Genomic DNA, 27,019 nt, shown 5'->3' with positions numbered 1-27,019 from the left:
CCGCAGTGTACCACCCCACCTCGCTGAGCACATCGCCTCACAGTGCGCCACCACACAGCACAACACCCCACAACACACCTAGCACATCACCCCCCCCCCTCCACACTGCGCACCACACCAGCACGTCATCCCACCACAGTGCGCTACCACAGTGCACACCACCACGCCAGTATATCACCCCACCACGCATCACCCCACCACACACAGCACACCACCACGCCAGTACATCACCCCACCACACACAGAGCTCACCACCACGCAGCACCCCACCACGCCAGTACATCACCCCACCACGCATCACCACACACAGCACACCACCACGCATCACCCCACCACACATACAGCACACCACCACACACAGAGCTCACCACCACGCAGCACCCCACCACACACAGAGCTCACCACCACGCAGCACGTGTTTTCCCGTTGCTTTATCTTCGTTATAAAAGCGTCCGTACCGCCAACTCCACCGTGGCGTGACGCAGGGGCAGTGCGGCGCAACCAACACGCATTACTAATAAATAAAGTATCAATAAATAAGGCATCCTTGATATAAAACCATGTGCAGTGCAATGTATAAAATTATTCAAGTTTCAGGTAGGGCCACCGTTGTCCCTAAATGGTTGTAAACAGAAGGGTGAGTGGGGTGGGGGTGTAGGGTGGCAGAGGGGAGAGGAGGGTGGGAGCCGGGGGAGGATGGGAGAGTGGGGGGAGGGAGAAAGAGTGGGAGTCGGGGGGGGGGGAGAGACGGGAGTTGGCTAGGATGCATCTCATATCCTGGCAGCTGGTTGGGCGGTTGAACCTCACGTCCTGCGGTGATTTTTCTTTCCTGATCCGAGGCGCGCCGTGACGCACGTGCTCACCCGGGTACCACATCTCGTGCGAGGGTGTGCGCAAGTCCCTGTCTTGCCTTGCATAGCGAGCTGGGATCAGCGCTGTTAGCGGGCGCCTCTTGCGGGTGGTGTGGGACAACACCTTCGCTGCCTCCCCACCGCTCAAGTTCACCTCGCCGCCGAGTGCTCATTTTGTTGGTTTAGGCCGAGTGGACTTTGGAGAAGGCCACGGCTTGAGTTCAGAGAGACGACACCCCCGCTGGGCCCCACCCCCCCTCCCCCCGAATGTGAAAACGGTCGCTTGCTTCCAAACACAAGCGGTCGCTCTCCGGGGGACATCCCCTTGCGCAGGGTCCAGGCGAGCGAACACGTCGAACGCCATTGCCACCAGCGCACGTAGCCCGACATGCTAATCGGAGGTGCGAAGTGAGCGGGGTAGATGGACCGGAGGAGTTTTGGCTTCCCTAGATTATCCTTTCGGGCCCCGTGAGCCGGGTGGGTGACGTGGGCGTGTCGGAGGGACCAGGGATGCTGAAGGGGTGCACGGAGTTGGGTCGGCGGATGCATTTCACCAGACAGAGGCTCAGGCTCAGGCCCGTGCCGAAGCCGAGCAGGGCCGCCCCAGCAACCAGCCCGTACACCCAGCCCATGCCTGTGAGACCACACGGACACACAGGGACATTAACACACGGACACAGGGATACGCACAGACATAGCCAGGCATAAGGGTCCACAACAGAGACTCGTACAGGCAACAGGGATACACACAGACACGTGCACACACAAAGACATTGGGACATGTACACACGCCAGACACAACACACGGACACGGACACACACCTGCAAACATTACTAATAAATGAGGCATTCAGGTAGTTATCTAGACCCAATGCTCTATGTTCCTGAGTTTAAATGCCAGTAAGGGTCCACATGACCCAATCTCTACATGGTCAGTGTCGATTTCATGATGACATCACGTTGGTATGGTGTTGATGTTGGCCGTGTGTTGACAGTGCATTAGCTGGTTGATGTCACGTCGATGCTCCGCTGGGTTTTTTGTTCGTGTTTATCTAAATTTAGATTTATAGAGAGCGGTCTTAGCTGAACTCAAGGCGCTCTGTAACACAGTTTAAAAAGTGGGAAACAACATCGGTCGATACGGATGGCAGGGGCAACGCTCGAACCGAGGAATGAGTGACCGTAGCAGGAGGGCACGTGCGGGGTCACGGAAGGGCCATAGGGGAGGGAGGGGACGGAGTGGAGGGGTGTCGTGTCGGCATTGCTCTCATGTCGTCTCAACTCGTCTAGATTTATATGGCGGCTTATTCCAAGGCGCTATTTAAAACTATTACAAAATTGTACGTAAGATGATGGTGGTTGAGATGAAGAGTGGGATTGTTGTTAAAAGTGGTGGTGTGTAGTTAGGATGACCGGAGAATGGGCGGGAGTGGTTAAGGAAGGGTTGGGGTAGTGATAGAGATTGGGGTAGTGGTAGGGGTTGGGGTAGTGGTAGGGGTTGGGGTAGTGATAGAGATTGGGGTAAGTGATAGAGATTGGGGTAGTGGTAGGGGTTGGGGTAGTGATAGGGGCTGGGGTAGTGATAGGGGTTGGGGTAGTGATAGGGGTTGGGGTAGTGGTAGGGGTTGGGGTAGTGGTAGGGGTTGGGGTAGTGATAGGGGTTGGGGTAGTGATAGGGGTAGTAATAGGGGTAGTGGTAGTGATAGGGGTAGTGATAGGGGTAGTGATAGGGGTAGTGGTAGTGGTAGGGGTTGGGGTAGTGATAGGGGTAGTGATAGGGGTAGTGATAGGGGTAGTGGTAGTGATAGGGGTTGGGGTAGTGATAGGGGTAGTGATAGGGGTAGTGATAGGGGTAGTGGTAGTGATAGGGGTTGGGGTAGTGATAGGGGTAGTGATAGGGGTAGTGATAGGGGTAGTGGTAGTGATAGGGGTTGGGGTAGTGATAGGGGTAGTAATAGGGGTAGTGGTAGTGATAGGGGTAGTGGTAGGGGTTGGGGTAGTGGTAGGGGTAGTGGTAGGGGTTGGGGTAGTGATAGGGGTTGGGGTAGTGATAGGGGTAGTGGTAGTGATAGGGGTAGTGATAGGGGTAGTGATAGTGGTAGTGATAGGGGTAGTGATAGTGGTAGTGATAGGGGTAGTAATAGGGGTAGTGGTAGTGGTAGGGGTTGGGGTAGTGATAGGGGTAGTAATAGGAGTAGTGGTAGGGGTTGGGGTAGTGATAGGGGTAGTGGTAGTGATAGGGGTAGTAATAGGAGTAGTGGTAGTGATAGGGCTAGTGATAGGGGTAGTGATAGGGGTAGTGGTAGGGGTAGTGATAGGGGTAGTGATAGGGGTAGTGATAGTGGTAGGGGTTGGGGTAGTGGTAGGGGTAGTCCTTGCCGCGTGTGCCACGAGGTACCCCCCCCCTCACCCGTGTCCGCCCGTGCCTCCCAGCGGGCGTCGCCGCACTCCGTGTGGCGGGGCGCCTCGGTGCGCGCCTCTCTGACCGCCGCCGCCGTCGTCGGTTCCACCTCCTCGTCGCTGTCGCCCAGCGTGGTGGCGCACACCACGCCGCTGGTGGTCCCCCAGCGGGACCACGCGTCCACCCAGGCCTGCGCGTGCACGCAGTAGCTCGTGCCGGCCTCCAGACCCTCCAGCAGCACCGTGCGCTTGTCGCCCGCCACCGTGAGCGCCTCCTGGTGGCGCGCACAAAGACCCCCCCCCCGCCGTTAGTCTCCCGAGCGGAGGCACCAGGTGCTCGTTTGAGGCCGCGTCTATGCAAGGGGAGGCCCGGGACGGGTTCATATAATCGTCGCCGGCGTTGGCGGTGAGCGGGAACCGATCTCGGGTCGCTGGGTTCGTAGCCCAATGCGCTAACCATCACGCTGCCGCTCCCCATGCAAACAAGAGGAAACACGACACCCGGCAACGATGCCAATGTTCCATCGTTTCACCCGCCCCCGTGATTCCACCCGATCTCGCACTCGCCAACTGTTCAGACATCTCGCCCATCCACCCACGCTCCTCCCTAATAACTCGCCCACACACCGACTCTCCGATCATCAGGCCCGTTCACTCTGCCACCCTATACGCCACCCATTCCTAGACCCGCTCGCCAAATATCTCTCCCAATGATTACACGCCTGTTTAGACTACTCACGTGTTCATTTTCGATGGCACTCTCTTAACAATCTCCCACCCACACTCTCGTCAACTTTCTTACCCACTCTGCCACCAACTTTCTCACCCACCCTCCCGCCAGTACTCCCATTCAATCTCCCACTCGCCACCCTATCCAAATCTCCCTTCATCACACCCACCAACTACCCCCCCCCCCCCGTCTCTCCCCTCCACCGCCGCCGTCTCCGCGGTGCGGGCCGCACCTCTGCTGAGCTGCCGTCCCTCCAGTAGATGAAGAGGTAGATGAGGTCGGGCAAGGCGCCGCTGAGCGGCACGAGGTCACCGCTCGCGTCCCGCAGCGGAGTGAGCGGCTCCGTAACCAGCAGCTCCACGCTGGCGTTACCACCCAGCGCCGACAGAGACACGGCGCTCAGCAGCGCTGCGCGGGCAGAAACACGGATGGAGGTGAGCGGACGCGCTGAGAGACGCGGACGCACACGGGCAGAGATGCGGACAGAGGTGCGGACACGCACGCGCAGAGACGCACGCGCAGACGGGCACGAACGCACATGCGTGTACAGAGACGGATGTAGCTGTCGGAAAACGACCACCGCCGCCAACATTTTCATTCAAACTAAAAATCGCAAAATTGACTCCCGTGGCGCCAACAATCACTCGGCACCAACAACAACAACTGCTGCTGCTGTTCGCCACGACGTGCCGGCGACGTCACCACAGCGTTCGTGTCAGGCTAGGTGCACTTTGAGGCTATCAGGTGAAGTGTCGAAGTCTCGCTAGCAGGAGGTCCCGGGACAGACCCAGGTGCCATGGATTGACTGACTGGGATGAGTGGTGCCACTACAAAGACAAAGATCCCCCGTATTGTCTTGACAGACTGTTGGGGCAAGTGCTGTTCGCGAGCACCTATGAAGGCCGGGCACGGCACATGAGCAGGTGGGTGGCCAACACCACGCCCGGCCGCCTTAGTCTCCCTAGTGGCGATGTTTACACACTGCACCAGATACTCATTTGAGGCTGAGTCGACCTAGGGGAGGCCCGGGACCGGTTCAGATAATCGTCACTTGGTGTTGGCCGTGAGCGGGAATCGCACTCGGGTCTCTGCCGGGTTCAGCGAGCAGCGCGCTAACCGCTGCACCACCGCTCCCCCACCACCACTGCCCGTCACAAGCACGACCACCAACAGCTCTGACTGCCTTTCACCACGAGGTGGTGGTGACATCACTCCTCAGAGTGAGCAGCATTTACCATGAAACGTCTGGGAAGTCCTTGCCTATCGATGCCAAGCAGTTCAGCAGCATTGGTTCAGGCGAGCCTGGCTCTTCGGCACTGAATGCCGAAATCCGCCGAGCGTTCACTTCTGATGAACCAATGCTGCTCAAGTTAGGCACCGCCAGGAGGCCGTGTGGCTGACGAGATGTACAACAAATACAACTTTTTATTTTGTACGTGGACGGATGTGAAGGAGGCGTATTGTCTACAAACACTCATTCTTTGGCTCAAAATATTTAATTATATAGGGGACTGCAGAGCTCGGGCGATTGCTGGTAGCGGTGGCTCGCCGCTGCCTGGTGGCTCGCCGCTGCCTGGTGGCTCGCCACTGCCTGGTAGCTCGCCGCTGCCTGGTGGCTCGCCACTGCCTGGTGGCTCGCCACTGCCTGGTAGCTCACGGTCCGTGGCTCCTCGGCGATTGTGAGAGGTGCAATGTATCCTTGATATTTACATTACTTAACAACACTGTTGATAATTTAATAACAGCAATGACTAGATCGTCGACACCACCAGCGGCAGTGCGCGTGTACGTCTCTCGTGCGTGCGGGGGGGGGGGAGCGGTGGTGCAGCGGTGAGCAAGCTGCTCTATGAACCCGGCAGATACCCGAGTTCGATTCCCGCTCAAGGCCAATGCCAGTGGCGATTATTTGAACCGGTCCCAGGCCTTCGCTAGGTCGACTCGGTCTCAAACGAGTGCCTGGTGCGGTGTGTGAATATCACCACTGGGAGAGACAAAGGCAGCTGCGGTGGTCCTGACCACCCACCCCTTCGTGTGCCTTGCAGGCATTCGTAGGTGCTCGCTAACGGCGCTCACCCCAACAGTCTGTTAAGGCTATACCGGGGGGATTGTCTTTGTGTGAAATTGTCGTGGGTGGGTAGGCCTGTAAGTATGCATGTATGTATATAGGACATATATTGATCTCCTTTCGCACCGTACGTAGCCCAACCGCGCTACGTAGCCACGATTCGCTACGTATGATGCGAGAGCAGTTCAACATACGCGCATACATAACCGGAGGTGCTGGGGACGGGGGTAAGACAACAAACGTACTGTCGCGCGAGGGCATGAATTCGGCGCTGTATGCCCACTGGGTCCCCGAGGGCGCTTGCGGAGAAGGGGCCCCCGGCAGGAGGGCCGTCGGCGGGGGGTCGAGCGCCACGCGGGCGTGGTAGGCGAGCTCCGGGTCGACGAGGGGGTCACTGACGTCGCACTCGGTGCGCGGCGTCGACGCGCAGCCGGGGATGTCTCTCCACACCTCCCAGCCCTCACTGTGTCGCGCACGCACGGATATATGCGGATAAGAAGGACGAGTTATAGACAAGGATCAACCCGTGTAGCCTGTGACTAGACTGTTGGGGCGAGTGCTGTTCAGCGAGTACCTACGAAGGCCAGCACGGCACACGAGGTCGGTCAACACCGCGATGTGCCGTACAAGGGACAGCTGCCGCTGGGGGTGCCCCCTTTCAAATGCGTGTTAAGTTTAGATGTGAAGCGCGCTCACCCCACCCGTTGGGACAGGTGGGGCGTGAACTCCTGCACAACGCGCCAGGGTTACGGTGCGACCAGCGACACGTGCTTATTTTTGGCTGAGTGGACCCGACGGGAGACCCGACAACTGGTTCAGGCGATCGCCGCCGATGCCAGCTGTGAGCAGGATACTGAGTTGGCTGGCTTCATAATTGAGGCTTTTGGGTTAGATCGCGCAAATATAAATGTGTCGTCAAGCCCGCCACCACCCGACACAGCCAATCACGTAAACAAACGTGCAGGTAACGTGACAAACCTTACTAACTGGCTGTGTCGGATGGCGGCGGGTTTAAAGACACGTTTATATTTACGCGATAAAACCCAAAAACCTGTGTTACGGATAATATTGGTCGCAAAAGCCCTACTACCACTACTACTACATGTTAAACTGGCTGGCTTCGTAGCTTAGTGAGTGAACCTCTACACTGCAGCTGCCCATACATATACTGTGCAGAAAAAAACCCCATACTTTATACAACCAAGGGCAAACGTCACACGTACGGCCCCGTGCAGCCGGTTGGGGCGAGCGCTTGTAAGTGAACATCCCTCGCGGCCCGCGGCCACGCGTCTTGAATAACGTGGGCGAGATGGACTCGCTGGGGGTGTGTGCGGAGGTGGTGCTGCTGGTGGTGGTGGGGGGTGTGACACTGAGTCACCGAGCGCTTGGATATTTCAGAACGCATTCCGGCGAGTCGCTGGGTAGCTTGACGTTTCGTCATCGAGTCAAAAGCAAGCAAGAGGCTCATCGCGGGTGGGCGTCACAGACGGCTTTGACAAAGCGCCGGCTCTCTGATTGTGACCGTGAGAGTCTCAATGGCGGTGACAAGAGCGCTGGGAGTTGGTGCGTGCCCTGAATTCCTGCGTTGTTGTGCCGATGGGGTCACGTGGACTGCTAATGAGTTGCGTGCATTTTCCTCGATTACGCCGATCGTGTAGGAAAGTACGCGGGTCATCGGACCACAAAGACAAAGATTCCCACCTCGTATAGCCTTAACAGACTGTTGGGCCAAGTGCTGTTAGCTAGCAGCACCTATGAAGGTCTGCACGGAACACGAGGGGGTGGGTGACCAGCATCATGCCCGCCCGCCTTTGTCTCCCCAATGGCGATGTTTTACACACCACACCAGGTACTCGTTTGAGGCTGAGTCGACCTAGGAGAGGCCCAGGACCCGTTCAAATAATCGTCACTGAGTGTTGGCCGTGAGTGGGAATCGAACTTGGACAGCCTGGTTCGTAACGCAGCACGCTAATCGCTACACTGCCGTTCCCCTTTAGAACACACACACACACACCCCACGTGAGTGACACAGACTGCCAATATGCAGTGAACCTGCTTATATGTGTTGTTAGTGGAGAGGCAACTACATGCCTGTCATCAAGGCCTTGGCTATTCGTATTGACGTGCACACGCGTCTATTGCTGCGTGTGGGTGTGGGGAGCGGTGGCGCATTGGTTAACGCGCTGCGCTACGAACCCGGCGACCCGAGTTCGATTGCCTGGCCCAACATTGGTGCCGAATATATCTGAAGCGAATGTCTTGGGCCTCCCCTATGTCGACTCGGCCAGAAAAATAAAAAAGATAGTTACCCAGATGCGGTACGTGTGAAACATCATCACTGGGGAGACAAAGGCAGCCGGGTACGGGGTTCTGGCCACAACAGCTCATCTCCCTTAATAGGCGCTCGCTAACAGCGCTCGCCCAAACGTCCTGTGAATGTTTTAGGGTTGGGGGTATTATATAGCAACTTAACACCCGCCGCTCACTGCTAAGTGGCGAGCGCCAGGCTAGGTGCACTTTGAGGCCATCGCGTGAAGTGTCGAAGGCCCGCTGGCAGGAGGTCACGGAACAGACCCTGCAGGTGGCCACGGGTTGACTGACTGAGACGACTGGCAGATAGAAGCGTGGACCGTGCCCCCCCCCACCACCACTGTGCCGACTCTCTGCGTTTTTACCCCCCCCCCCCCCGGGCTCTCCCCGCTCGTTGTCGTGAGCAGTCGCTCCTCTGACCCCTCGCGATTTCAGTTGCTGCTGCCGGAGGGCGACCGACCGCCTCCCAACCTCCCCAGTTCAGTTCGCAGTTGAGTTTCGGTTTTATTTTGAAGTACCCTGTGAGCCGAGAATCTCTTAAGTTGGGTTTTTATCAATAACAAAAAAAAAACACGCCATTTCCGTGACAGACGTAACAGATAAAAAACATGAATAATACAGTTGAATTTTTTTTCTCCCAAAAAAGTTACGAAATTATCTAATTTTAAATGTAAAATTAATATTTAAAAAGTTTTGAGCTAAGTAAGGAATACAAATAAAAGCGCAAGGATTAGTCGTAAAAAGTACCAGCGGTAAAAAAACACAAATATCTCATAAGTAGCAGCTGCATCATCAGCTGCATCATCAGCTGCATCAGCAACAGCGGTGTCCTTTCGCGGCTCCCACTCACCCCAGGACCTGCACGCTGTAGCGTGGCGTCAGAGCGGACCCCGCGAGACGCGGCACCACCAGCGCCGGGTCCCAGCTCACCACGTGCTTGAGGTTGAGGGACGAGAAGCGCACGGAGCGAGGCACCGTCGGACCCGGCTCGCCTGCAGGATAACCACAGAGTCACGCGCCCGGGTTAACCGTGCCAGACTGCGTAACCACGCATGGAGTTTCAGTTTTCATGTATTAGGTATAACCTTGTGAGCCATGCGGCTCTTGACTCGGGTGCAAACGCAACACAACAAAAACATGAACGAGAAAACATCTTAAAGTGACCACGCAACAGAAAAGTCCTGAAAAAAACAGCAAAAGTCTTCCAGAAAAAAAAACACCGCATTTCAACGCTGTGCGCAAAAATCCCAACAACCGCACTTAGCCCACTTTAATCACAGCCATAACCACGCACGGGATTAAACACACCGTCCCTCGTAACTACGCGCGGAGTGAAACAATAACAACCACACTGACCGCTTTAGCCGCGCCAGAATTTAAGACATTAACCACACTTTTAACCACAACAGTAGCCTCACTAACTACTTTAACCATAACGACACCTGTGCCTACAATGACCGAAACAACCACACTCACTGCGCGCATATCCCGTTAACCGCACTGGCTTACTGACTCACTGCATAGACGACCGTCAACAATGGCATTGAATTCGCCATGCTAACCTGTTCATGGTCCATCACCACTCCCCGCCATCATCACCATGACTCACACCACAATCAGCGCAATCACTATCACTGTCAGCACCATTTCCCCTAACCACCGTAACCATCAAACCTTCACCACCATCACCACTACAATCACCATGACCCCTCACCACCATCAACCCCATCACTATCACCCTCACAACCATCATCCCCATCACTTCTCATCACCATCACCCTAATCACCCATCACTGTCAGCACAATTCCCCCTTACCACCGTGACCGTCAGACCTTCACCACCATCACCACAATCACCATGACCCTTCATCACTATCACTCCTCACCACCATCACCTCATCACCACTCACCTCCAGCGAGTCCTAGCAGCGCCAGTAGCATCAGAGTCGATGGCGCCCAGTCACACATGGTCCCCCACACGTGTCCAGGCCACCCCCTTCGTCGAGATTATTGAATCAGAACACAGATCCCAAGTTCCCCTCTTAGACTGATATCAGCCTATCAGAACACAAAACCAAAAATCCCAGGTCTCCTAGCCTATCAGAACACCGACCTCAGGTTCCACTCTTAACACTGTGATCAGCCTGTAATGAACACTTCAGAACACAAAATCCCAGGTCTCCTAGCCTATCAGAACACCGATCTCAGGTTCCACCCTTAAGACTGTGATCAGCCTGCAATGAGCACTTCAGAACACAAAACACAAAATCCCAGGTCTCCTAGCCTATCAGAACACGGAATCCCAAGTCCCCGTCTTCAGCCTGCAATGAGAAACTTCAGCCGTCGGTTCTGCGCCTGCCTCGCGCGCTCTCTGTGGGGCGCTCCTTGCGGCGAGCGCGGCTATTTAACCAGGTGCGCGGGGTGGGGGCGGGGCCAAGACGGAGAGGGGGGGGAAGATGGAAAGGGGGCGGGGCAAGGGTGAGAGGTGGGCGGGGACTTAAAAGTTTACCAATTTTTTTCAGAATCAGAATCTTATGTATTTATAACTCATTCATGAATTACATTTATAATTTGAGTTTAAAAAAACTCGCCCCCCCCCCCCCCCACTAAATAGGGCGTCGCAATACTCTACAGTCTTAAGTTAAATGAAGGTAGTCCTACCTAAATATCAAAACACGTCAAAATAACTGCAGGAATCCGATGAGCTATAAAGCTCTTTTTCACAGATGCCTAGTCGGGGCACGGGGTAAGAACGTTACAACAACAAACAGTACAACAACAACATGATAGTAGTGTAAAGTACAAAAAAGGTAAACATCACCCAAACACGTACAAATAAAACTAAACCATCCTACCAGGCGAAGTCCACTGAGGAGTTAACTTATTTTTATCAGAAGCAACCTGGCTTGTAATTTAGATATTTATAGCAGCAAACGAAACTAAATAATCTCAATGCATGTTTCAGTAACACCGTGGCCTTCAAACAGGGAAACTATAGAGATATATCAATTAGTTGAAGGTTTCAAGTTGATGTTGTGTGGTTAACCAGGCGAGAATTTAAAGGACCAAGATTATAGAATCTCATTGCTACCTTGCAAAAAGGTGTGTGTCTATTTTGGTCTTTGAACATCTTAACACCTGTTTTATTGGCGGAAAAGGGATACAAATTAACGTATTATTTTTCATACCATAGTTTGACAGTTTCTGTTGGGTTAGATGGCGTGAAATCAAATGTTGTTACGTCGTTAAACCAGGCCAAGCCACCCGACACAGCCGATTAGTTAAGGCTGTGTCAGGTAAACAACACACAAACCCACGTGTGCCAATTCGTTGCTAGCTCAGCAACACACCGCTTGTGTGCTGGAAGAGATACCCTTTGGTCCTTCGGTGAAGTCTTTTACCCTTTCTACCTACTACGTGACGACTTTACCGGAAGAACCAAAGAGTATGGATTCCTGCAGTCGCGAAAGCTTCAAATCAGGAGATTGTTGGAAGAGCGTCAACCCACAGCGAGCTTGAATGCCCCGTGTTGAGGGGGCGGGGCGGGGCGGGGGGGGGGGGCGGGGTGGGGGGCGGGGCGTGATGGCACGAGACTGCCCCCTCCCCGCCTCCTTCACTTGACCCCCCCCCCGCCACGTTGGGGGTGGATGGGGGGGGGGGTGATGACGCCATAGGGCGACTGAACGCCCCGGAATGCATTTATATGGAGCCCTCGTTGACGTTGCGATCAACTTTAATTGACGCGGCTTTCTCGCAGCTGCGGTGACGGAAGTTCATTGACGACGATGACGATCGTGACCCCCACAGAGCCCCCCCCTCTCGCCCCATTGTTGAGTGACGACTTGTGAGGTCGATGGCTCTGCTGATGAGCGTTGATGTCACAATTGATGTTCGTTCTGTACGGTGGTGGTGATGGTGGTGATGATGGTGATGGTGGTGGTGCCGACCACCATCACCATCATCGACTCAGCCTCAAATAAGCACCTTACCTGGTGCGGTGTGTAGTAAACATCGCCACTGGGGAGACAAAGGCGGCCGGGCGTGGTGCTGGCCACCCACCCCTTCGTGTGCCATGCCGGCCTTCATAGGTGCTACTCGCGAACAGCACTTGCCCCTACAGTCTGTTACAGGCTACACGGGGGATATTTGTCTTTGGTGCTGATGGCTGTGGCGTTAATCGTGGTGCTGTTGCTTGCTGCAACAACTTTAGTTGCTACTTCTGCTGATACTGCCGCTGCTGCTCACGATGAGCGATGCTGATGACGTTTACGAGGAACGGGGAATGCGTTGCGAGCGGACGAGATCTGGCTCAGAGCGAAGGGGAGTAAAAGGATGTTTGATGTGGATGTTGATTTAGTGGTGGTTCATTTGCGATGACTCGGCGGTGCTCGGCACGAGGCGCGGTCAGGTGACGCAAACCATGAACGGGGCCAGCCTGCCCCTCGACCTCAACCCTAGCCCGAACCCTGGCCTCTAACCCCTAATTCTAGCCATAACTCTAGCCCCTAACTATAACCCCTAACCCCTAATTATAGCCATAATTATAGCCCCTAAACCCTAATTCTAGCCATAACTCTAGCCCCTAACTATAGCCCCTAACCGCAAATTCTAGCCATAACTCTAGCCCCTAACTATAGCCCCTAACCCCTAATTCTAGCCATAACTCTAGCCCCTAACTATAGCCCCTAACCCCGGCCTCTAACCCCTGATTGTATCCCTAACCCTGGCCTCTAACCCCTAATTCTAGCCATAACTCCAGCCCCTAACTATAGCCCCTAACCCCTAATTCTAGCCATAACTCTAGCCCCTAACTATAGCCCCTAACCCCGGCCTCTAACCCCTGATAGTATCCCTAACCCTAGCCCTTAACTCTAGCTCTAACTCCGAATTATGCTCCATAACTTGAGCCCCTAACTCTAGCCCCTAACTCAGTGCTGACGCTTTTAGCACAGGCTGAGTTGAATTTATTTAACTATCTGAGGACTCAAGAGATCACGAATGGTTTAAATGCAAGAGCGACTGACCTGAGTTACGAACATAGCAAAAAAAAACCCAACAATAACAAACACAAGAACTACACTGAAGCAAACGGAAATCCGAGCAAAAGCAACTCAGCAGAAATCGGATGACGTCTTTAACAACAACGCACCGATACCAACAACCTCCATTCGCCACTAAGGGATGGTGACGTCACCACGACATCTGTGCCAGGCCAGGTGCACTTTGAGGCTATCACGTGAAGTGTCGAAGGCTCGCTGCTGACAGGAGGAGGTCACGGAACAAACCCAGCAGGTGCCATGGGTTGGCTGACTGAGATGACCAGTTGATGCACACCAGCTGTGCCCCCCACTGTGCCAACTTGCTGTAGTTTAGCTGCCCGGCTCTCCGCTCGTTGTTGTGAGCGTCATTCACGAGCCTCCTCCATAGAGGCCGATCTTGACACCGCTGGTACCAGTCATTGGCAAGTCCACTCAGCTCCACATCCTCCCGTACCGTATCAGTCCAACTCTTCTCCAGCCCATGTCGTGCCCGTTTAACCCCCTCTATGTGGCGAAACAGAAGCTGCTTGAACATGCAGTGGCTGGGCATACGGGCTACATGACCCAGCCAATGCAGCCTTGCCTGCCAGAGGAGCTCACCGATGGGACTTTGTCCAGATCTTTCAAGGATTTGTGAGCTCCTCACACAATCCAGCCAGGTTAAACCCAGGATGGATCGTAGGCATGTCAGCATGAATGTTTCTAACCGGCGCAGATGTTCCATTCGAGGGGTCCACGTTTCACAAGCATAAAGAAGGGAGGGCATGAGTGCGGCAGAGAAGACCCGAAGCTTCGTGCGGAGTGACAGACCAAGTAGCTTCCACGTAGAATTGAGCAGCCGATGAAAACAAAATGCTGCCCGACTGATTCGGAGCAAGACCTCTGTTGACAAACCGGAGCTGGTCTTAAGCACAGTGCCCAGGCATGGGAAACTCTCCACTCGCTCTACAACTGCTCCACCACCAATGGGGAGCTGAGGGTGGAGTGTTTGGTGGCACAAAATCCCCAAGCAGGTGCTTAGTTTTCGTGGGGCTCATGGTAAGACCCCACCTCTTAGTGGCATGCTCCAGGTTTAGCAGCAGCGCCTCCAACTCATCTGAGTGAGCGACAATCACCAGATCAGTATATATAACATGGTTGATCCATAGGGAGCCATTCTTCGACCGCACCCGGGCATCGATCAGCCTCTCGTTGTATCTGTACCAGATGGATTTTCCTACGGTACAACCGTGGAAAGCTTCTCGTACTACGTGGTCAAAGATTATGTTAAATAATGTGGGAGCTAGAGGACATCCCTGTCGCACCCCAAGGTGAACAGGGAATGGCTTCGATTCCTGGCCACTTAATATACCGGGTCCTGCCCACCATCATGAAGGCCCTTAACGATTGTGAACAGAGAGACACGGATTCCGAAAGCACGAAGAACAGCCCAGAACCCATTGCCTGTTGATGGTATCATAGGCCTTGACCAGGTCAGTAAAGCAGAGATGTAGGTCTTGTTGGAATTCCCTGCAACTCTGCACACACACACGCGCACACACACACACACGCACATAAACGCATACACACAATTAAATATTACATTTATTTCGTGGAAGAAAATTTGGCTCTGACAAATGTATATATTTTTAAAAATCAGAGTAAAGTGAAGTGATCAAGGTATACATAGTATTATCATTGTGCAAGTGTGTTAACGGACAAGGATGTATACCCAATATAATTGTGCACACACACGTATATGAATCCCACGTGTAGGAACAAAGATATACATGATTCACAAAGACAAATATCCCCCGTATATCCTTAACATAATGTTGGAGCAAGTGCTGTTGGCGAGAACCTATGAAGGCCACTACTGCACACAAGGGGGGTGGTTGGCCAGCACCACGCCCAGCCGCCTTTGTCTCCCCAGTGCTGATGTTTGCACACCGCACCAGGTCCTCATGTATGGCCGAGTCGACCTAGGGGAGGCCCAGGACCGGTTCAGATATTCGCCGCTGTTATTGGACGTGAGCGTGAAAGTGAACTTGGGTCGCCGTGTCCTTAGCGCCGCTTGCCACCCACTACCGCGGATTGAGCACCGCACATGATGGTGATTATGGTGATTATGGTGATGATGGTGATTATGGTGATTATGGTGATGATGGTGATGATGGTGATTATGGCGATGATGGCGATGATGGCGATGATGGTGATTATGGCGATGATGGTGATGATGATGGTGATGATGGTGATTATGGTGATTATGGGGATTATGGAGATTATGGTGATGATGGTGATTATGGTGATGATGGTGATGATGGTGATTATGGTGATGATGGTGATGATGGTGATTATGGTGATCATGATGAAGCAACGGAGACCTGGGAGTGATTCACAAAAAGATAAAGACAACGATCTCCCGTGTAGCCTTAACAGACTGTGCTGTTAGCGAGCACCTATGAAGGCCGGCACGGCACACGAGGGGATAGGTGGCCAACACCACGCCCGGCCGCCTTCATCTCTCTAGTGACGATGTTTACACACCGCACCAGGTACTCATTTTAGGCAGAGTCGACCTAGGGGAGGCCCAGGGCCAGTTCAGATAATCGTCACCGGTGTTGGCCGTGAGCTGGGAATCGAACCCGGGTCGCCAGGTTCATAGCGCAGCGTAGCGCTAACCGCTACACCACCGCTCCCCACACACACACACAGGTACACACACACAGGTACACACACAGGTACACACACAGGTACTTACACACAGGTAAGGTTCACACACAGGAATAGGTTAAAGTTTCATAATGTATTGTTGGGGGAAGGGGCACCTCCGTTTGGACAGCCGTGCCCGGCGCTGTGGACGCTTCTTCAGAGGAAGTCACTCGAATTGTGTTCCACTCGGAGACCCAAGGCCGTAGCGATGGAGTCAACATTGGAGGTCGACCAAATCTTCCAAGGGGTTTGGGGTCCCCCCCCCAAAAAAATATAAATTTGAAAAGAATTTCCTGCCTAAAATATAAAAAAATTCACGAACGCACAGGATGGACTTTTTTTCAACAATAATGTCTAATAGTGTTATTGTATTACATTACCTTGTTTTTTTATTTTTAACCTTTTCTTGTTTCATTGTATGTAATGGCAGAGATGAGGAATTAATAAAGTACAACCATAACCACAATCATATAAACAGAAATCTATTTGATAGAAATATATGGGGGGGGGGGGATATTTTGAGCATATTTGAATATTGAGGGGGGGAATGTGTCCCCCCCTCAATATTTATCATAATTACGGCCTTGCTGAGACCCTGTCACTGCAAATAGAACCTGGAGGCTTTCTGACCACGAACAGCCTGGGCTATGATCCACGCGCGGGAAGGAAGAAGGGAGAAAAGAGGGAACTACCGGAGTCGAGGCTTGACTCGATTTACCTTTCGCATCCTCGCACGAGCACGGTTGGTTTCGTACGGTGCCAAGGAAGTGCTACGCACGACGAGGAAACAAAAGAACTTCCACCATAGCCGACAAATTAGTCACAACGCAACAGAAATGTGTAAATTGTAATTATGCAACAAAGCTGCTGCCTGCCACTTCCGCTGCTGCCCATCGGTCTAAATTTCTAGATTATTATTCTTTTTTTAAATGGGGAACTGAGACAAAGAGGACTGCAATGTAATTTAGATTATATATTGGGTTGCTGTACATTTCCACGTAATAAGCAACTTCGTTGAGCTATAATTTCTGATAGCCAGGTCGGTTCTGAAAAAAAGAGCTTTCCTGGTACAATACAAACAATTGTTTAGTTTTCAAAAAAAATGTTTTTCAGGAACTGTTGCTGGTTTTTACATGACAGAGAGAAAGAAAGAGGGGGAAAAAAATGTGGATTTAGAGAACGTACGCACGTTTGTGACGTCATTCAAATTGTTAATCCCCTGCGAAGTAAGCGAGGCTTGGACCGGACACGCCGTGGCAAGGCGAGCGGGTGGTGGCCGATGGCCCGGAATATAAAAAAAAAATCGGAGAGTGGCAGCCAAGGAATGAAAAGCTTCCAAGAGGACGATCGATGACCTCGGTTTGGGTGAATTCCAACCACCCAGCAGTGTAACCAGCAGCGGATTGAGAATGGCAGATGATGATTACAATGAAGCCAACCCGGACGCCCAGATTGGGGGGGGGGATGGGGAATCTTTGACTCATCGCGATTTGTGAGTATCGTTAGGACCCGGTTAGATGTATTGCTGTAATGATTCTCCAATTGTTACTGATTAACCAGCTCCACGTGTCACGTGCTCCTCCCGCCCTGCTTGTGCGTCAACGGAAACCGGTTGGCTCAGAGGTCTTAGCGCTCCACCTTCACTACAAACTTCGGTCACCTGAGTTCGATTCCCGCTCACGAACAATAACAGCGAATATTTGAACCGGTCCTGGGCCTCTTCTGGGTCGACTCGGCCTCAAATGTGTGCCCGCTGCGGTGTGTACACATCAGCACTGAGGAGACACAATGGGGCCGTCCATAAATGACGTCACGCACCTAGGAGGGGTGGGGGGTCAGACGTTTGTGACGATGTGTGACGAGGGGGGGGGGGGTTGAGAAATGTGACGTCACATCAAAATGCGCAACTTTAAATCAATATAGACAACACGTTCTACTTAATTAAAATAGACTTTTTGATAAATGTTTTCTCCTACAACATCAGAGTACAGCGCCACATTAAATACGCACTACAATGACAATAGTTTAAAGCGATTTGAAGCATGTTTTATATTTTTTTGGGGGGGGGTAGAGTTTTTTGACGTCATAGTTGAGGGGGGGTCTGACTTTTTGTAACGCCGTGTGACGAGGGGGGGGGGTAAAAAATCGTCAAAAATCGCGTGACGTCATTTATGGACGGCCCCAAAGGCGGCCGGGCGTGGTACTGACCCCCCCCCCCCACCACCACCACGTGTGCCGAACCGGCTTTCATTGTCGTGCTACTCGCTCACAGCACTTGCCCCAACAGCCTGCTAGAGGCTACACGGTCAAGTCAAGTTTCATTTATTAGGTATGGCCCTGTGAGCCATGCGGCTCTTAAGTCGGGTGCAACCGCAACAAACAAAAATATGAACACAGAAACATCCCAAAAAGCCGACGCGCGACAGAAACATCCTGGGATTCAACCAGCAAATATTCCACACACACACACAAACTTTTTAAACGCCGCGTGAAAAAATCACAATGTGGTGCAAGCCAACAACAACAGCAACAACAACAACCGTAAGGCAATTTAGATTAACCATATGTTTTCGAATTTCCAAGATAAAGCTACGAAAACAATGTAACACTGCCCTCGCAATGGACGATTATGTCGTAGGAATGCGGTGGATGGAGCGGGCAGAGAACAGCACTGCTCTTTAGCCGTGCCATCATTCTGGTAGTGGTGGTGGTTGTGTTAGAGCCGCCGCCGGTGATGATTATTATTGGCGCCGTTCAAATCTATTGTGCCAAGAAAAAAAAAGTGATCTAAAGCTGTACAACTAAAAACTATGTATCGCGGTGGGTTTTTTTTTAAATGTATAATGTTACCAGGTAACAGAAGCGACCCTGGCTATCATCAAATGACAGCTCAACGAAGTGGCTTGTCATCATATGGACATTTATGGCAGACAAATATTCTAAACGCGCGATGTTGTTGATTATAAATGTGACGGGGGAAAAACCGGAGGACCCGGAGAAAAATCCACGCGACCACGGTGGGGGGAGGTGGGGGAGAGAGACACGCACAGAAACTCCAAATATACAGCAGCAGCAGCAGCAGGCGTCGTCAGGGTCGGGATAGAACCCACGACCTCCTGTACACCTGGCGAGGTAGTCAACATCTCCTAGCCACCGTGATGATGATGAGAGAGAGAGAGACACGCAGACTCCAAATATACAGCAGCAGCAGGCGTCAGGGTCGGGATAGAATTCACGACCTCCTGTACACCAGGCGAGGTAGTCAACATCTCCTAGCCACCGTGATGATGATGATGAGAGAGACACGCAAACTCCCAATATACAGCAGCAGCAGGCGTCAGGGTCGGGATAGAACCCACGACCTCCTGTACACCAGGCGAGGTAGTCAACATCTCCTAGCCACCGTGATGATGATGAGAGAGAGAGAGAGACACGCAGACTCCAAATATACAGCAGCAGCAGGCGTCAGGGTCGGGATAGAATTCACGACCTCCTGTACACCAGGCGAGGTAGTCAACATCTCCTAGCCACCGTTATGATGATAATGATGATGAGATAACTGCACTGCGCTCCCCTCGAGTCTTAAGGTCACCATCGAAACTAAAGTTCAACAAACGCCTTCACACATTTGTTTTTATATTGACCGTGGCCGAAGACTCGACGATCACAACGCAGTGAGTTCTTCAGCAGCTGCTGAAGCGTTATTGTTGATGGTTGTTGTTGTTGTTATCGCGCCACGCACAGAGGCTGTGCGATTTGAAACTGGCAATGGTGACGGTGTTGTGGGGGGAGCGGTGGCGATACGGTGAGCGAACCCGAGTTCCATTCCCGCTCACAGCCACCAACACCGGTGACGATTATCTCAACCGGTTCTGGGCCTCTCCCCCCCCCCCCCTAGGTCGACTCAGCCTCAAAATGAGTAACCTGGCATCGCGGTGTGTAGTGAACATCGCCACTGGGGAGACAAAGGCGGCCGGGCGTGGTGCTGGCCACCCACGCACCTCGCGTGCTGTGCCGGCCTTCATAGGTGCTGCTCGCTAACAGCACTTGCCCCAACAGTCTGTTACAGGCTACACGGGTGATCTTTGTTTTGTACTGTATACATTGTGCGTACACTGACAGTACATTGTGTACACGCACGTGTGTATACAGTACATTGTATACACGCACGTGTGTGTGTGCATACCCATTACATTGTGTGCATGCACGTGTATACACAGTACATTGTGTACACGCACGTGTATACACAGTACATTGTGTACACGCACGTGTATACCCATTGCATTGTATACTCGCACGTGTGTGTGTACATACCCATTACATTGTGTTCACGCACGTGTATACACAGTACATTGTGTACACGCACGTGTATACACAGTACATTGTGTACACGCACGTGTATACCCATTGCATTGTATACATGCACGTGTGTGTGTACATACCCATTACATTGTGTTCACGCACGTGTATACCCATTACATTGTGTACACGCACGTGTATACACAGTACATTGTGTACACGCACGTGTATACCCATTGCATTGTATACATGCACGTGTGTGTGTGTGTACATACCCATTACATTGTGTTCACGCACGTGTATACACAGTACATTGTGTACACGCACGTGTATACACAGTACATTGTGTACACGCACGTGTATACCCATTGCATTGTATACATGCACGTGTGTGTGTGTGTACATACCCATTACATTGTGTTCACGCACGTGTATACCCATTACATTGTGTACACGCACGTGTATACACAGTACATTGTGTATACGCACGTGTGTGTACATACCCATTACATTGTGTACACGCACGTGTATACACAGTACATTGTGTACACGCACGTGTATACCCATTGCATCGTGTACACGCACGTGTGTGTGTGTGTACATACCCATTACATTGTGTTCACGCACGTGTATACACAGTACATTGTGTACACGCACGTGTATACACAGTACATTGTGTACACGCACGTGTATACACAGTACATTGTGTACCTGTCACTACCCCCTTATCAGTGCCCTACCTTATCACAGACCAACTCAGACCTTATTGGTCACCCCGTGCCCCTTATAAATCTCAACGTCCATCCTACAAAGTCGCATCACAAGGGAGAAACACGAACACATACACAAAATGTTTTTAATTTGTGCCCGTATTGAAACGGCTGTGCGTCATACGGACCCCCGAAAACTCAATTTCCCTGTACAAGAATACGGGGTTAAACCGTATGGATTGACACGGCATGTCAATGTGTGTACGTGCAGGTGTGTATATAAACAGTACATTGTGTGTGCATGCACATGGACCGATGTACCCACACATTAGATGCGTGCGCGTTATTCCAAGCGTTTGATGAGGCTACACAGGGGGGGGGGCGGGGGCCGGATCTTTGACGATGACGATGGTGGTGGTGGTGGTGATGTCTCCCGTCTCGAATGTCCTCCGCCTCTTGTAACAACATCAGCGGTGACTGAGCAAGAGAAGGACACACTGAGCTCTTTGATCACAAACCCCCATCCCACCCTCCATGTCTCCTTGATAGGGCCGTTACATTCATCTCACGCTGATACTGCACGGAGACAGTCGACCAGCAAACATTAAAAAAACACATTCCTGAGGGGGGGCGGGGGCGGGGGCGGCTAATTTCTTTTTGGAAGACAATTTATATATTAATTAAACTTTTGACGTAGAAGTAAGAGATATGTTGCACACGTAGAAGAAGAGCCGATGATGCGGGGTTAGTGGTGAGTAGGAAACTGCCATGATTTGGACGAATAATATTCAAACAGGAGGAATCCGATGAGCTATAAAGCTCTCTTTTTTTTCACAGATGTCCAGTAAGGGGGCACGGAGCAAGAATATTACAACAACAAACAGTACAAAAACAACAGCACGACAGTAGCGCACACTACACTAAATTTAAACAATACACGTGTGTAGGATGGACTACGGCAGGAACATTTGAAGTGGAAGGCCTCTTCAACAGAGACCACGACGACACCATGAAGAGAGATCGGTGCCAGGCAAGATGTGACCCGCTCCTTGAGCGAAAGTTGGCAACTCTACAGGACAGAGAGAGGAAAGTGGAATTGTGGTGATGATGATGATGACCGAAAGCGTTTTTTGGTTTGGCCATGTTTGTTTGTCGTAGTACGGAGTTAGACTGATGGCCTTAATCTAAGTTGTCTTGTGGTTGTTGTTGTTGTTTGACTTGCATCCCACTGGGATTTTTGCACACAGCGTTGGTGGTGTACGGTGCTTTTTTCAGGAATATTTTTGCTGTTTTTTCCTGGATTCTCTGTTTGCACACAGGCACACAGTCACTTTAAGATGTTTTTCTTGTTCATGTTTTTGTGTTTTTGTTTGTTGCGGTTGCACCCGATTCAAGAGCCGAATGGCTCACGGGGCTATACCAAATAAATGAAGTGAAACTGAAAAAATTAAATGACCCCAAACTTAGCTCACACCAGACTTCAAAGTTACGTTTCGTAGCCAGTACAATACAACGATCCGTGTGAAAAAAATAAGAATATGTTTTACCCATTCTCATTTCTTGGGCTATTACCCATTCTGGCAAATAAAACAGGTGGTGTTAAGATTGTTCAAACAACAAAATAGCTGCTCAACCCTCACTGTAAACGCTCTGCGGCGTGCCAATTGTCTTTGTACTGCTCGCATCTCGGCTTTGTTCTCAGGTCTGACACTGGCGGTGAGACTGCGGACACAAAGGAAGCTGCTGCTGTCTCTCTCTGATGGAGGCCCAATCAGTCTCCAAGACTCTGCCTCGTATATTACCAGAGCCAATGTTTTGTTTGGCATGTTCAACACAACGGCTGCGTGTGCTGAATGTAAGCTCGATTGCTTGCACAAAGGTTTAATGTACTTGGTGTTTGGACATCTTAACGCCTGCTGTTTTATTGCCAGAAAGGGTAAACGCGTTGTATTCTTATTCTTGTTCATACTTTGACATTGACAATAAAGGTCCCATAATGCGACGATCCGTATTTGTGGTTTTATTTTTTTTATAGTGGGGGGGGGGGGGGGTTGGATCACGTGCAAAATGAAATGTTAAAATTATTGTCATGCACCCTCCACCACCTTGACAATATTGTCCCGTTCCCGCAGGTCGTATGATTAATGATGATTATTATTGAGACGTTATTACAACTAAACAATTTGGTCCCCCCCCCCCACCTATCCCTGGCCTTTCCTTAGCATGTTTGTTGTCCGCCGCCCCTAACCTACCCTACCCCCGTTTTCCCTCCCAATTTAAATCTTCACCTTCCCCCACTTGGCTGGTTCAGCAGCGGCGGTCAGGTTGGGGGGCCCCATCCGCACCCCCGCCGCCCCCCGCCCCCCGCCCCCCCGCCCCCCGCCGCCCCCAATTCCGCCTTCCTCCACTCCAAATTTTGTCCCGTTGCGTTCACGTCCCGAACGGATTAACCGCGGATTTTCTGTACCACCCCGCCCGCCCGCACGCCCTCCACACTGCCTCGGTTACCGGAGGAATTTCTCTGCGTGTCAGTATCTGGTGATGCGTTGGCGGTGCCACGCAAGCACAGATAACAACATTAAAAAAACACGCACACACTCTCTCAACACGGTCCGTACCAATGACACTGTCTTTCCTTAAAATAACAAAAAAATAGGCGACGTTTCGGGCAATAGCTCTTTCTCACAGCACACACAATCGCTGGTTTACATTGCAATCTTGACTTAAAGCTTTCGCGACTGCAGGAATTCATATTCTTGGGTCTTTCGGTAAAGTTCACGTAGGAAGAAAATAGATTAAATAATAGAGTACGACGTTTCGATTGCAACACAAGCAACCGTCAGGTGTCTGTCTGCGTGTCTCTGTGTTGTCTCTCTCTGCTTGTGTGTGTCTGTCTGTGTGTCTCCGTATCCGTGTTTTGTCTCTCTCTCAAATGTAGTTCTACCTGATGACGGTTGCTTGTGTTGCAATCGAAACGTGGTGCTCTATTATTTAATCTATTTTCTTCCTACGTGAACTTTACCGAAAGACCCAAAAGGTAATTCCTGCAGTCACGAAAGCTTCGAATCAAATATAATTAACATTGCAACGTTTGTGATTCGTAATTTTCAAAAATTGCGTTAGACCTCTCGCAATGATCTGGCCAAATGTTTTATTGTTATTGTAGTGAAGCCCTCCACCACACTATGATTGTTATTGCTGTTGTGAAGCCCTCCACCATCCTACAATTGTTGTTGTTGTGAAGCCCTCCACATCCTACAATTGTTGTTGTAGTGAAGCCCTCCACCACCCCACAATTGTTGTTGTAGTGAAGCCCTCCACCACCCTACAATTGTTGTTGTAGTGAAGCCCTCCACCACCCTACAATTGTTGTTGTAGTGAAGCCCTCCACCACCCTACAATTGTTGTTGTAGTGAAGCCCTCCACCACCCTACAATTGTTGTTGTAGTGAAGCCCTCAACCACCCTACAATTGTTGTTGTAGTGAAGCCCTCCACCACCCTACACACAGCCAAACGAACCGAATCGTCACGTCTGCGTGCGGTTAACGTGAAGAGTCATCGTCGAGTTGAAGAAAAATCATCGCAAGCAAATTTAGTAGCGATGAGAAACTCCCAACGACACGCAGGTCCCGACCCAGGGATTCAGATGAAACTTCTTTTCTTAAAAATTTACCGGTGAGCTGAAATTATTAATAATTGGCGCGTCGTTGAAAGCTTCGTACAAATGAACACGTGATATGTTTGAGCTATGTTGGGGGTGTGGTGGAGGGTTTCACAACATATTCCCGGCAATATCATTACGTTGCCAGAGACACATTAATTATGAATGATAGCAACAGCATTGGCTGCGGAACTCTAACATGGTAATTGTCTACATAGACTCGGCAAATACGGACCATTGTTTGCATACACGTTCAACATGTCTTGTGCCACGTGTCAGCGCGTGTATGCTGTGTATGTGCCAATTAATAAATCTGTATCAACTTGCCAAACAAGATGTTCCATCTCAAGGTCTTTTTTTCATCCGGATTAAGTATACAAAAATGACAAACTATGGGAATTTTCTTTTTATTGCACTTGTTGAAATTTCCCCTGCGATGGAGAATCTCATTTGCGAGGTGCGTCTGGAAGTAGCGCTGTCTAACACGTAGGCGTTCGTCACCAACAGCCTACGCTGTCCGGGTGGTGGCGGCTTTAACGACACATTTTATATCCACGCGATCTAACCAAACAAAAACAACTTTAATTGCAGTGTAGCGCTGCTCACACGGAGGGGGGTGGTGGGTGGCCAGTCCCATCCGCGGCCGCGTTTGTTTCCCTAGCACTGACGTTGTTACGCGCTGCACCAGGTACTCATTGAAGGCTGAACCGACCTAGAGGAGGCCCATGACCCGTTCAGATAATCATCACGGGTGTTGGCCGTGAGCGGGAATCAAACCGGGGTGGCCAGGTTCGTAGCACAACACGCTAACCGCTGCGCCACCGCTCCCCACACACACAGCCCCCCCCCCCGCCTCTCCGACACATCAACTATTGAAAAACCTCAATAAATACATCACGGGTCCCCCAATAAAAACACGGCCCCACCCCCAATAAAACATTCACAAGGGACCGGGCCCCCCACGAACTCCAATAAAACCAACAGAGGATGGGTTTATTGGTGATAGTGGGGGGCTCGGGGATGAGGAGTGGGTGGGGAGGGACGCACTGGGCTAGGAAACTCGGAGACACGGAGACGTGGGGGGACACTGGGACCTGGGATAAGGGAGACATGGGGACAGGGGAGACATGGGGACAAGGGAGACACGGGGGACAGGCGAGACACCGCGAGGACAAAGAGACGTTGGGAGACATGGAGAGAGGGCAGCAGGGCCAATGTTTGTGTGTTGACTATACTTCTATGGTTGTGTGTGTGTTGACTATACTTCTATGGTTGTGTGTGTGTTGACTATACTTCTCTGGTTGTGTGTGTGTTGACCATACTTGTATGGTTGTGTGTGTTGACCATACTTCTATGTTGTGTGTGTGTTGACCATACTTCTATGTTTGTGTGTGTGTGTTGACTATACTTCTATGTGTGTGTGTGTGTTGACTATACTTCTATGGTTGTGTGTGTGTTGACCATACTTCTATGTTGTGTGTGTGTTGACCATACTTCTATGGTTGTGTGTGTGTTGACTATACTTCTATGTGTGTGTTGACTATACTTCTATGGTTGTGTGTGTTGACCATACTTCTATGGTTGTGTGTGTGTTGACTATACTTCTATGTGTGTGTGTGTTGACTATACTTCTATGGTTGTGTGTGTTGACCATACTTCTATGTGTGTGTGTGTTGACCATACTTCTATGTTTGTGTGTGTGTTGACTATACTTCTATGGTTGTGTGTGTTGACTATACTTCTATGTGTGTGTGTGTGTTGACCATACTTCTATGGTTGTGTATGTTGACCATACTTCTATGGTTGTGTGTGTTGACTATACTTCTATGGTTGTGTGTGTGTTGACCATACTTCTCTGGTTGTGTGTGTGTTGACCATACTTCTCTGGTTGTGTGTGTGTTGACCATACTTCTATGTTGTGTGTGTGTTGACTATACTTCTATGTTGTGTGTGTGTTGACTATACTTCTATGGTTGTGTGTGTGTTGACCATACTTCTATGGTTGTGTGTGTGTTGACCATACTTCTATGTTGTGTGTGTGTTGACCATACTTCTATGGTTGTGTGTGTTGACCATACTTCTATGTTTGTGTGTGTGTTGACTATACTTCTATGTTTGTGTGTGTTGACCATACTTCTATGGTTGTGTGTGTTGACCATACTTCTATGTTTGTGTGTGTTGACCATACTTCTATGGTTGTGTGTGTGTTGACCATACTTCTATGTGTGTGTGTGTTGACTATACTTCTATGGTTGTGTGTGT

The 27,019-nt window shown here is 51.1% G+C and overlaps 1 protein-coding gene across 1 annotated transcript; it reads right to left on the bottom strand.

Annotated features, from left to right (window-relative positions):
- Positions 1-416: 416 nt before the first annotated feature.
- Positions 417-10,814, bottom strand: LOC116945237 (interleukin-22 receptor subunit alpha-2-like). The gene is made up of 6 exons (XM_032959603.2): positions 10,267-10,814; positions 9,207-9,348; positions 6,292-6,509; positions 4,214-4,389; positions 3,262-3,526; positions 417-1,485 (listed from the first exon to the last, which is right to left on the bottom strand). Exons 1-6 carry the CDS (start codon positions 10,322-10,324, stop codon positions 1,298-1,300), a joined length of 1,047 nt encoding a protein of 348 aa, XP_032815494.1. The 5' UTR covers positions 10,325-10,814; the 3' UTR covers positions 417-1,297.
- Positions 10,815-27,019: the final 16,205 nt, after the last annotated feature.

The sequence above is a fragment of the Petromyzon marinus genome, chromosome 1 (assembly GCF_048934315.1).
Source record: "Petromyzon marinus isolate PM22_M1 ecotype Great Lakes invasive population chromosome 1, UKy_Petmar_22M1.pri1.0, whole genome shotgun sequence".
NCBI lineage: Eukaryota > Metazoa > Chordata > Hyperoartia > Petromyzontiformes > Petromyzontidae > Petromyzon > Petromyzon marinus.
Note: the sequence above shows the minus strand (reverse complement) of the source record. Positions and strands in the feature narration are given on the sequence as shown.

Excerpts from the sequence above, each read along its gene's own strand:
- LOC116945237 (XM_032959603.2), bottom strand. The coding sequence starts at position 10,324 with ATGTGTGACTGGGCGCCATCGACTCTGATGCTACTGGCGCTGCTAGGA. Across the intron at positions 4,390-6,291 it reads ATTCATGCCCTCGCGCGACA|CGCTGCTGAGCGCCGTGTCT; the intron begins GTACGTTTGTTG and ends CTGCCCGCGCAG. Across the intron at positions 3,527-4,213 it reads GGGACGGCAGCTCAGCAGAG|GAGGCGCTCACGGTGGCGGG; the intron begins GTGCGGCCCGCA and ends GCGCGCCACCAG.